The sequence below is a fragment of the Eucyclogobius newberryi genome, unplaced genomic scaffold (assembly GCF_026437365.1).
Source record: "Eucyclogobius newberryi isolate DKJ021-1_F unplaced genomic scaffold, fEucNew1.0.hap1 SCAF_15, whole genome shotgun sequence".
NCBI classification, from domain to species: Eukaryota; Metazoa; Chordata; class Actinopteri; order Gobiiformes; family Gobiidae; genus Eucyclogobius; species Eucyclogobius newberryi.
The window spans coordinates 14412663-14424893 of record NW_027315779.1 but is presented as its reverse complement, the minus strand read 5'-3'; the positions used below and the strand labels follow the sequence as shown (position 1 = coordinate 14424893).

Here is a 12231-nt window from a genome sequence, read left to right as displayed (position 1 = left end):
AAAACACACCTGGCAGCATCGCTCTATGATAAACAGGAAGTCAGCCATGTTGAATCGAAGTGGTTTTCACTATTGGCCAGCAGAGGCACAATTAATGCCTTCACTTCCTCTTCCTCTTTTATTTTGATGGGACATTTCATCTCGTGCCGCGGTATTAGCATTAGCGGCGGGTCTCTGTTGCTAGGTGCAGGAGGTATAGGGAGGAGGGGGTGCAGCCGGGTCACCGAGGCTCTCTCTCCCTTTCTCCCTGCTCAGGTCTGAGTTCAGCATGATCTTGCAATTTGTCAGGACAAACAACTATTTGAATCGCAAACTACGCAATCATCATTACTGAGCGTTGTTTGGTATGCCGCAAAACGCAGCAGAAAACATGAACGGGCAGGAAGACAGTTGCGCGGGAAGGCGGTCACGCGGGTGGGGAGATCCATCATCGCTGCTATAATAATAATAATAAATATAGCCGCAAGCGGCAATGATCGGCCCTTGTCACACCGCCGCCACGCCGCAAGAGGAGGGGGCGCTAATGCGCCCCAATTGTCCTTTTATTACATCTACTGCTGAATCTGTGACGCTGTCACATCTTCTCCCCTTTGTTTTACCATCAAAAAGCTATTTTATTTTGAATTCTTGGCAAAATGTGCGGCTTTGCCGCACAGACACCGTGACTCTTTGAATAAAAATGTGGATAACTTTTGATGGTCCACCCCTGAAGATGAGTCTCACCAAATTTCAGGTTAATAGGGCTAACGCCCTGGGAGGAGTTCGTGAAAGTATAAAGTGTAAGCATGTTCTGGTGATTTCCCCATTGGAATAACATGGGAGGTTTTGGTCATCGCTACAGCAACGCCATAACAATTATGACATGGGTCTCATTGACTTTTTTGATGGGTATGCCAAAATTGAGTTTTGTGTCAAATTTCAGATAATTTCGCAAAACTAAACATTTAACCTCCATATAAAATCTGTAGGGGGCGCTGTGGCGCCAAATTAATTAATTTCACTTCAAGTAGGTTTAGGGCAAAGAGTTTAACAACTGATTCTAATTTGACGCAATTCGGACTTTATCTGCGCAAACGGCAGAAATGTTAAATTTGGGAGATTTCTGAAATTCTAGCTACAGTTTGCGGCTTCGCCGCACAGAGACCGTGACAGGTATCAATGTAATTTGAATAACTTTTGATGTCCCACTCCTCAGTAGCATTTTCACCAAATTTCAGCTTTTTAGAGCCAACGCCCTGGGAGGAGTTCGTAAAAGTACGACGTTTGGAAAAACATGTCATGAGTCATGCTTAGCCATTTTTGAACCAATATGGCCGACATTTGGTGGGGCGGACGGCGTTGCCGTAATAATATTTTTTACTTCTCTTGTCACCATCTACCTCTGCGCCAAATTTCATGATTCTACGATCAGATTTTTTTTGGATCATTTCCTATCTCCATGCATTTTTGGTACATTTGGGGGCGCTGACGCGCCAATTTTTTTTTTTATTTTAGAAAAGGGAAATAGTCAGAATGTAGAGAGGCACGATTTTTAGAGGTGTGCAAATTTTTGTGACTTTTCGTCAATGTTCACTGGGTGAAAAATAGGGGGGTTGGTCCCGAGAAGAAAGAAAGAAGAAAGAATAATATTCCGATGCGAAAACAATGTTTCCCATTTTTCAAATATCATAAACTATACATTGTACAATGTAAAGTGCTCGTTTAGTGCGCACTTTTGCACGGGCTTCGCCCGTTTACAACGGTAATGTTCCATTTTCCTACTACTAATTAGTATGCACGGGGCGTGCATGAGTGGAGGAGTGCGTTAGTGAGTGTTTGGAAGTGGGCGAGCGCTTCGCGCTCGATTTCGTGCGCACTATGTGCGCACTTTCGCAGCCGTGCTTCGCACGGCCTTACGAGATTAATAGGCCTCTCGCCAGCTTGTGGCGCTCGGGCCAAATTATTGTATTCATATATATTTTCACCCTGTTACCATGCTACTACGGTTCACTTAAAGGCGGTATGGACGATTTTTCGGCGATTTGAGAACGCAGGCAGAAGTGCGGACTGATACAACAAGTATCGCATTAGCGCAACGGAGCGCAACGGAGCGCATCGCATCTCTCGTCTCCCGTAGATTTCTGTCCACTTCTGCGTCAGCTCGAACTGTCTTTCTCCGTCTTCATTTTGCCCCGTACACCGAGGGAACTATATTATGATAGATCCATGCGCTTAGGCACGCGGAAACGTGGGCACGAACTGCACGCGGCTGCAGGTGAGCGATAGGTGCGTTTTATGATTGATACGTGGCAGGACAAATGATTTGTCCACGCCACGAGGAAATATGACAAAAAATTTGCTGAAAAAAATCGGCCATACCACCTTTAAAGTGCAACAGTTTTTACTATTTTCTTAATATATATTTCTTTACAAAGGTGTAATCAACAGGGCTTGGTATGAACTGGACAGCCACATCCTCCTCCCTGAAGAGCTGTGATTCTCTGTGGTCTTTGCGCTGTGACTGCCTCTATTCCTCTATCCAGCACAAGCTAAATAAATATAATAAATGATGACATCCTTCCTCTACACTTTTCTCTTCAGGGATGATAATGGTGGTGGTGGAGTCACTGACCTAGTTTCTTAGAAGGGTCAAAAATCAGTGCCAGTTCATGGTAAGGGCAACATGTAGCAATTCAAAGGTACTTAGATGTCTGCCAACTTGGCAAAAGCAATATCTGGACATGTTTTCAAATGAAAGATGAAATTAAGAAATAAAGTACAACTGTTACATACAGCTACCTTTTGAGTGTATTGGCCAAGGCCTCTGTGTGTTCAGTGGCAGTCCAGGGCTGAGTCAGGGGACTATTTGTCATTTCAGGCCTATTGATTTATCAACTCCCCTTGATGTGGTAAAACAGCATCATCCACTGATGTTATTGGTTGTTGGAAGTCATGCCTTATCACGTGACTAAATAAAAGCCTTATGTGACACCAATGGCGGCGCTCGTCAGCTGACCGCCATTTGAATACTGACGCCTCCCTCGCGCTGCTGCCACATTGTAGCGCCTGTATTAGTTGTCTTCTCTGTTATTGTCTGGGGTACACGCCTCTGAGGTGAAATGTCGTCGCTGTTCAAACCGTTTTCATATAAAGGCCCACATAAGGATTGCTGTGATGCAGCCGAGCATCACTTGTTTCATCATCCTCCGTCTCAGCTGCTGGCCGCCGCTACAGGGCTCGGCTCTCTGCCGCTCCACCAGCGCTCATACGCGGCTAGGAGAAACCTGGCGGCCGCTGCTGTCGGTGGGAGGAAAATCACACATCCTGGAAAGGCCATCCTTGCAGGTAGCCTCATATTTCACCCCAGTCTTTTACGTCTGGCTTGAGTACGTAGAGCTTTGCTCTGTCTGCGCACGATAATCTCGGTCTGTCGCCGTATCTGTGGAAGTGGGTCAAAACAACCTGAGCCTGTAGTGGACGTGGAGTGTCATGATGTCATGCTATTCCTTGTTGCTCTGCCATTAGGTTTGTGTGCAGAATACAGATGCTGGGGTTTGTATTGCCGCCTGACACTACTTGATAAACTGATTAGCCCATTTAATCTGACTACAATAAATCATGGCACAGTCACGGCATCATGGGTTCATAATATTCTCCCTACACGTCACACGTCTTATTACATGTTATTACACCTGATGGGCTACATATTTTAGGCATACATACATAATGATTTAATTTATAGGACTATGGGCTATACATATGGCCTATATTGGACAGGTGTTGAAACAGAAGCAGTGTTGTACTGTGACACTTTATCCAATGTGTTGCTTTGTCCACATAAAATATGCTTGATAGATAAAACATACATTTTGAATTTGGCTGAATGTGTTATAAATGGTAAGTAAACGACAGATTAAGCCATAAAAAGCACTCTATATTCCTGATTTTTCACAGTAACTGTACATAAGGGTCACTATTGTTTGTGCCGTCTGTCTCTTAGGTGGGCTCGCTGGGGCAATAGAAATCTGCATCACCTTCCCCACAGAGTATGTGAAGACCCAACTGCAGCTGGACGAGAGAGCTAACCCACCTCGATACAGGGGCATTGGTGAGTCTGAGGGCAGGGTTGAGTTGCCCCATGTGTTATTCAGTGTTGTTAGAAATTGTCCCTATTGTGAATGCAGGTGACTGTGTGAAGCTGACTGTGCAGGACCATGGGCTCAGAGGGTTGTATCGAGGGCTCAGCTCTTTGCTTTATGGATCAATACCAAAGTCTGCAGTCAGGTGACCAGTCAATACACCTTTAAATAATATAATGTAATGACAAACGGAAAGGGGAAAGTAATTATACACGACTAATCTTCAAATGGCATCAGATCTGCTTTCTGTTGCAAATATATCCATTTCATGTTTTATATATTTAGTGTTTATTTATTTTTACAAGTAGGATATGAGAGCGTTTTTTTACTTTCAAATCTCTGTTTGTCTGTAATTTCAGAACATGTGGATTCCTCTTTCTCTTATTGCTTTGCTGCCCTTACTTAAGACGTTTTGTTTTTCAATAGATTTGGCACATTTGAGATGCTCAGTAACCCTATGCGTGACTCCACGGGTCGTTTGGATAACACACGAAGTCTTGTGTGTGGGTTAGGAGCAGGGATAGCAGAGGCCATTTTAGTGGTTTGTCCCATGGAGACGCTCAAGGTCAGTGGTTTTCCATGTTGTGTATGGAATGTTTCTACAATTAAAACACAGATTAAAGTCGTAAATGTATTTATTTAGGTGAAGTTAATCCATGATCAATGTTCGCTTAGACCTCGATACAGAGGCTTTTTTCACGGAGTTAGTGAAATAATAAGAGAGCAAGGTAAATTATTCTGTGTACATAATTTAAGCGATCCAAAATGTTTTAAAAAAAAATATGATCTATGTTTCTGGTTCTTGTTTAGGAGTAAGAGGCACATATCAAGGTTTAACGGCAACTGTGCTTAAGCAAGGAACAAATCAGGCAATGCGATTTTATGTGATGACTTCTTTGCGTAATTGGTACAAAGGTAAAAGGTATTATTCATGTTTGTTTATGTTGTTAGTATTTATGTACACTTATATTTTGTCTGTTGCTCAAATGTTAGGGGATGATCCCAGAAAAGAAATGCACCCAATAGTCACTGCAATGTTTGGAGCAACAGCTGGAGCAGCCAGTGTTTTTGGAAACACTCCTCTAGACGTAGTGAAGACAAGAATGCAGGTGTAGTTCTCATTATTTCAATTCACACAAATCAAATATGGTGTTTTTTACTATCGCATATTTAAATGTTATGTTCCTTTTTAGGGTTTGGAGGCACATAAATACAAAAACACATTTGACTGCGCCTTTCAGATTATGAAGCATGAGGGACCACAGGCGTAAGTTCTCCCAACCTAATGCTGGACTGCTGTGTGTAAACCACTTAACTTATTGGTTCACTCTTCAGCTTCTACAAGGGGACAGTGCCCAGGCTGGGGCGTGTGTGTCTAGATGTGGCTATTGTATTTGTCATCTATGAGGAGCTCGTCAAATTACTCAACAACGTGTGGAAGACCCAGCAGTAAACCAAGCACACCGTGAGGGAAGCAGTGCCTCGTACAACTCAACACCTCTACAGATGCCCCATAGGGACAAAAGACCAGGTCTAACGAGTCACACACAGTAAACAAGAGGATTATTTGGTAACAAAGGAACAAATCTAAGATATTCTGCTTAATAACTCACTGAAAAGGGATACACCTTGTATTTTGGTTGATAAACATTTAGTTTAAAAAGTAGATACAAAACCAAACAAGGTCATTATGACCAAAGGATAAGAGACTTAGGCTGTTTACTCAATGCCACATTACAATGCCATTCTCTTACTACAAATATTCATGCATGTGGTGTCATCACGCAAGCGATTACAGTATCTGTGCTGTGTTGATGAACATTAAATGCTCCTCATTGTACGATTCATGGCTGCTACAGATGCTGCATGATTTCAGTGTGGCACTTCATTTATACATGAACCTTTTCAAATTGCACTGATGTAGTGCTGTGATCTACACAAGCACTAGCCTTTCAAATGTGTCACTTCAGACTTGTTTTTATTCATACAATAGCACACATGGTAGCAAATCTGTGATGTATGCCAGTAACTTACAGCTTGATTTTATGTCCAAGCCATATGCTATTAGTAGTTAATCACCCAAAGTTTACCTCTGACCTGTCTGCATTTATGTTAACTACTGCACATTTGTAATACATTGCTACGTTAAGTTTTTCAACTGCTGCTTTTATAAATGTGTGAATTAGTGTTGAGGAGTTTATTTACATGAGTTTAGTTACATTGTTATACAACATGCCAAAATAAAAACATGGAAATAGTTTCTATTTTATTATTTCAGTAACCTTGATGTTTTACTCATGTTTGGATTCTCTTAGCACTTGGCCTCTGCTTGTTGAAGCTCTGCTGACGCATGGACAGAGCAGATTAAAGGCTGAACGGCGGACGACTGCAGGGTTTTAACATTAGACATCATTAACACACCAACCCTTTACCACACTCGTCCAACTATGAAGGCTTAAGGTGATTCAGGGGGAAAACGGCCCTTTGCCTATATCAGCACGCACACACTTATTTACATTAGTTTACCAACTCACTAAAATGTAATACATTTATGTATACAGAATGTGTCAGGGCCCTAATGAAGAGTCTCGTACAGTAAAAAAATACTGTACATTGTACATGTCAGCATGATTTCCATGAATTATGTTAATCATCTTTCACTGTTTTAAAACATGATTCAGTTTGCTGCTTTGGTCCAGCTGTTTCATCTTCAATCAGAAGGTCATGTAGAGATAGGTACTACCTTCTCCATCTAAAAAAATAATACTCAAGTTTAATTAAATGTCAAAAGGTTAGAAGGCTAAAATAAATCACGCTTACATCCGAAGACATTTGTCTTTCCCTCCGCTGGCTACTCTTTGACCATCAGGACTCCAGTCCACTGCATAAACCTAAATTTAAATACAGGAAGATAATTTAAAAAAGGACATCATTTCGAAATGTAAATGCTTGTCTGAAACACTTCCTCACCTCGTCAGCATGGCCGGGAAGGTCCATATTGAGTTTTCCTGTTTTCATGTCCCAAACTTTAAGTGTGCTGTCACTGCTGCCGCTGACGAGCAGGCGACTGTCAGCAGACCACGCCACCTGATACACAGATCCTACATGGCCACGCAGGGACATAAGGTACCTGTGGGATATTCATGTGTTTAGCGTTATAGTGCCTTCTGCTGGACAGCAGTGGTATGACAATCACAATAACAGACATTTTTTATACGACTAAAGACTTACTTTCCTGTACGCCCATCCCATATTTTAATAGACTTGTCAAAAGAAGCAGAGGCTACAAGTCTGGTGTCCGGAGAGAAGAGAACTTCATTGATGAGTGCACTGTGGCCAGTCATCCGGGCCAGAGGCTTTTTGTCCTCCGCAGGGTTCCATAGAAAGAGGGTGAAGTCATCTGAACCGGACACTAGGCGCTCTGGAGCCATTCCCTACATAAAAAAATATGGGCAATAAAGTGAATCCATTTAGAGCTCATAATAAAATCTGAAGTACACACAGACAACACTGCACATACCCTAACTTTGTTGTATCTCTCAAGGGCGTTTTCCTTCAACTCATCCACTATAATGTTAGAATCAGAAAAGTTTTTTTTTGCCATTGCCAGTGAACAAAATTCACAGACTAGGAACTTGCTTAGGTGATTTGGTGCAACATACAACAATGAACAATAATAAAAGCAAGATATATCTAATCAAATAGGGCATGCATTAAAGAAACTATTTAAATTTACTATAAGATAAAAAGCACATTTGCAAAACCATTTCCAAAAGACAACAGGAAGTCCATATCAAGAAAATACTAAGTGCACAAATACAAATAATTACTCACATGAGCCTTTAAGGTCTTGAGGATTAATTGTTGCTGTGGCAGGTTCAAAAGCTCCAGTGCGAAGAACGTAGTCTGTGCTCAGAGCTAATGTGTTGACCCAATGCGCGTGGCCCTGAAGAGTCCTGCACTGGACGCCCTGCATTCATAAACATGTATATGCATTTTACCAACAATGTATACAAGTAAGGAAAAAATAAACGCTAGTGTATTGTATCCAAAATACTACCAATGTAGAATTTATTAAACTATTGAATATTCATAAACTATTGACTATTCATAAACAATATCCAACTTTTAAAATCTAAGCTTTTCAGCAGATTAGCATTGAGCAAGTTGCAAACTGGTGTTCAGTGTGATATAACAAGTGTATTACTTAAGGCTATTAGATAACACAGCAAAAGCAACTAATTACTCCTCACTACACCACCAAATCCAATGAGAAATTATGTGTTGTTCTTTGGCAATGCACAATTCAGTTTTTGTTCCTTAATTGTAAAATACTATAATCAGAGTAATATTGTCCACTGGCTAAGTATGAGGCAAATTAACATTGAAAGCCTTGTTAAAACTATTGCTGTGCTGTACTACGGCACTTACGTCTTTGGCTCTCCAAACTTTAATAGTCCTGTCCTGGGAAGATGTATAAAGAAGTCCATCTCCTCCCCATTTCACACAAGTGACCGATTGCGTGTGTCCTGTTAAGATTTTCTCACAGTGCCCCAGGACTGTGTCCCAAATACGCACAGAGCCATCTTTAGAGCTACTGGCCAAGTACCGGCACTCTGGGTTACTAGAAAGAAAAGATGGTTCTATTACATTATTTTGTGGCAGTTTGTTGTGTGCTTAAATAACTGGAACTCATCAGTTAGCTAAATGAATAGTCTGGAGTCACACACATCTGCATACAACAGAAACCCTATGACGCATTTATGCTCTAACAACTGTGCTATAGAACTATTGTACATAGATGGTACACCCTGGAAAATTACTTGGATCATAGAGAAAGGTTGCTTACAGGTGAAGAGGTTCCCAAGAAATCCAAGTGATCCATTTGGTGTGTCCATTTAATGTTTTTCCAACCTGCGAGCCAGTCACTGGATCCCATATAAAAATCTATATCAAGCAAATTAATTAGATGACAAATTAAATCAAATTATAAAAATAAACAACTACAATTAATCTAAAGCAAGGAAATGACAAAGCTAAGCACAATAGCAAAGTCAATTCACCTGACTGTTTTTGCATCCAGAGGCCAACTTCTTGCCATCAGGCGACCAGGCAATGCTCAGGACCCAATGTGTGTGCCCTGAACAAAAGAAGACAACAACAAAATAAAGGATTCATCAAAATCAGCAGTTCTAAAAACTTTTAATCCTGGCGTTTTTAACCGTCACACAACAACCCTCTCACAACTGAACCTACACCCCTTTTTTTTCTTATTCCGCTTCGCCCACTTTTCCCTCTTTTCTCATGTGATCGGCACATTAGATGCATCTCACTTTCGGTCCAGCGGAAACTCCATTGGTTTTAAAACTAACTAATACAACCGAAAGGAGGATTATTTTGTTTGGCCGCGCCGAGATGGACTTCAGGAATAAGGTGAATAGCCTTGTAAAAAATATTTTTTTTTTTTTTTTTTACCTGTACATTTAAGCCATTGTAATGCTGTTATGCCAGGCAAGCAGGTCACCTTTGCATTTGATGAGCCGACTATTTAATTGTATCTGCAAAGTGTCAGACACACATGTGACAGAACAAGGAACAGGTGTCAGAGCCTAGCGCTAAACTGTCACAACTGTCCTTGTCATAACTGTCCAATCTGCTGCTTGGGCAGTGTGCGGGTCAGTGCTTGTCCGCGGTGCTGTAACCCATGTGTGGACCCATCACATTTTCGACTCGGAAAGGGAGGGAGGAAACAAGGGAAGTGGGTGCAGCAGGAACACCTTCCGAAGGGAAATTACTATCAGGCGGGATGGAGGGAGGTTTCCCGGCATCTGCACGGTTCTCTCCCCTCAAATAGGCTCCATGTGAAACCAACACAGGTTAATAGTCATTTATCCATTGGAAAAAGCAGATACAAAACTCAACCATCCCCAATCTTCAACTAATGCACAAGCTGTCAAAAGGCTTATTCACATGACAACTTCACAGAACCAATCAAAAATCTCACTCAAAGCTTTGAGAACCAATGATCCATTTAGTCAGCAAATTCAACAATGATTTATATTATAAAACAATATATTTTCCCTTATACCTCTAGCAGTGTGATGAGGCGTCTCCGTCATCAAGTCCCAAAAACGAACAGTTGTATCACCCGATCCACTGGCCAAATATCTAGGAAGATGAACAGACAAGAAATGCATAAAACATTCACGATACAATCCGTTATAATTCCCCAATCTGGAAAGGCTAATTTGCGTAGAAGGTTAGTGAGGTGCATACTTTCCGGTGGGGCTAAAGGCAGTGGAGATAACAGCCTCGGTGTGGCCCTGCAGAGTGCTGGTGCAGCGGGCCACAGCACGGACTCTGAACACGGCCTGAGGTTGGTACACCACCGGCAACACCTGCTCAGTCTCAACCCCCAATGCCTTCACACACGTCCCCAAAGAAGAGACCACCTCTGCCTCACCACGTACAAAGAATGCCAGAGGTACTGGGTCATCCTGCAACAGAAGTGTTTTTCACTTTAATGATGTAATAATTAAAAAAAATAAAACAACTCGTTTTTCTTTAATCTACATACACAATTATGCTCATTGTATTTCATACATGACAAACCATACTTGACAGTGCAAACGACACTAAAGAGAACGTACTGACCTGTTGCAGCAGAGCGTTGCAGACCAGCTGTAACTTGTCTGGGGTGATGTCCAGAGGCACATCGAAAGGTGAACCCAACACCTCTCCTTCTTCATTCTGAAACTGGATCAGAAGTCGCTCCACGTCCTCAGTCGACATAATGCAGATCAACGCAATAATCTAAAACGAAAATCCAACCAGAATCAACACACGTGTGTCTCGCTCCCGGCGCAGAGAAGATGCCACCGAAACAAAACTAAAACGTGTGGTGTGTTTCGTCATCAGGCTACAGCAGTGTATGAGGGAAACTTAGAGCAGATCACAATGCAATACATTGTCAGACACTGATCAATTTACATTTATTTCGTTATTGTTACATTGATAGACCCCGATTGTTACTCTAAGCGAACTTAGCAAAGGTACTAACGCAAATCACATCCAAATTAGTCTGTTTCCGTTCATCAGATGCAGTTTTTTGTTTTTCAGTTCAGTCAATTCTGACACACGTTTTAAATCCAACAGATGTTAGCGGTTTGATATCCATATAATGATCTTAATTCTGTATAATTCACTCACAACTAACCTTTAGCTTAGCAGCGCCGTGTGACGTGCCCACGTGTGTCTGCGCAGCGGAAGAACCGCCCACTCGGGTTGCCAGATCTAAACTCCGTTTTCCAGCACATTATACCAGCATGGCCAAGAGCGACATCTACTACCTCTTATGACAAAATGATAATATATATATACATGCAAATAACTATAGCATATATTTAAAAAATCCCAAACTTTAAATTATCTTTTAACTTCCATCCGGTCCACATTCCCTCTCAAAGACCCTCATTCATTCACATGGATGTATTCAATTATAATTTTAGACACTATTCGGTATACGTGAACCATGACGTGAACACTGGAGGCAAAATGGATGGCAAAGTGTCTTGCCCAAGGTCACAACGACAGTGTGCACTACCGCCCCCCTGTGGCACCTGGCATCCCAGTGGTCTCCCATCCAAATATTAATCAGGCCCATTCCTTCGAGATCTGAGATTGGGCTTTCACAAGTTGGTATCATTATATAGATTGGTATTAATACTCATTATCCTTAGCCCATATTGTAAGCAATATTCCCTTGTTAGTCTACTAATCTTGGATCTCTACATGTTCTTTTTCTTCATCTTCTTTTTTAGCTACTGTATGACCAAGTCCCCAGTCTACAAGTCACAACTAAAATTATTGTAATGACTATAAATAACATACAGTACAAGTAAGGCATGTTTCAAGCATTTTATTTGATCATCATTTTGCATTTGAAAATACATGTATTCATTTGATGCAATTATGTTTTGGTTGTGGCTTATTCTGCTGCCACCTGCTGTGAAATGTGTAGTATTTGGATGTCAACATCCTGTAATAGACTATACACACGATAGCCTATTATTGTACAGTAAACATTTAAAACAGAGGAATGATATTTTTTATC

At 41.4% G+C, this 12231-nt stretch overlaps 2 protein-coding genes across 2 annotated transcripts; one reads left to right on the top strand and one right to left on the bottom strand.

Annotated features, from left to right (window-relative positions):
- Window positions 1-3001: 3001 nt before the first annotated feature.
- On the top strand, window positions 3002-5632 carry slc25a1a (solute carrier family 25 member 1a). The gene is made up of 9 exons (XM_072446111.1): window positions 3002-3324; window positions 3980-4087; window positions 4164-4263; window positions 4545-4683; window positions 4762-4846; window positions 4929-5033; window positions 5112-5227; window positions 5312-5385; window positions 5454-5632. The coding sequence occupies exons 1-9, from the start codon at window positions 3099-3101 to the stop codon at window positions 5569-5571; spliced, it is 1071 nt and encodes a 356-aa protein (XP_072302212.1). The 5' UTR covers window positions 3002-3098; the 3' UTR covers window positions 5572-5632.
- On the bottom strand, window positions 4897-11355 carry nle1 (notchless homolog 1 (Drosophila)). The gene is made up of 13 exons (XM_072446110.1): window positions 11335-11355; window positions 10773-10931; window positions 10395-10615; window positions 10207-10286; window positions 9182-9258; window positions 8968-9065; window positions 8550-8742; window positions 7953-8088; window positions 7639-7685; window positions 7350-7552; window positions 7089-7248; window positions 6939-7009; window positions 4897-6870 (listed from the first exon to the last, which is right to left on the bottom strand). Exons 2-13 carry the CDS (start codon window positions 10908-10910, stop codon window positions 6858-6860), a joined length of 1437 nt encoding a protein of 478 aa, XP_072302211.1. The 5' UTR covers window positions 10911-10931; window positions 11335-11355; the 3' UTR covers window positions 4897-6857.
- Between the last annotated feature and the right edge of the window lie 876 nt (window positions 11356-12231).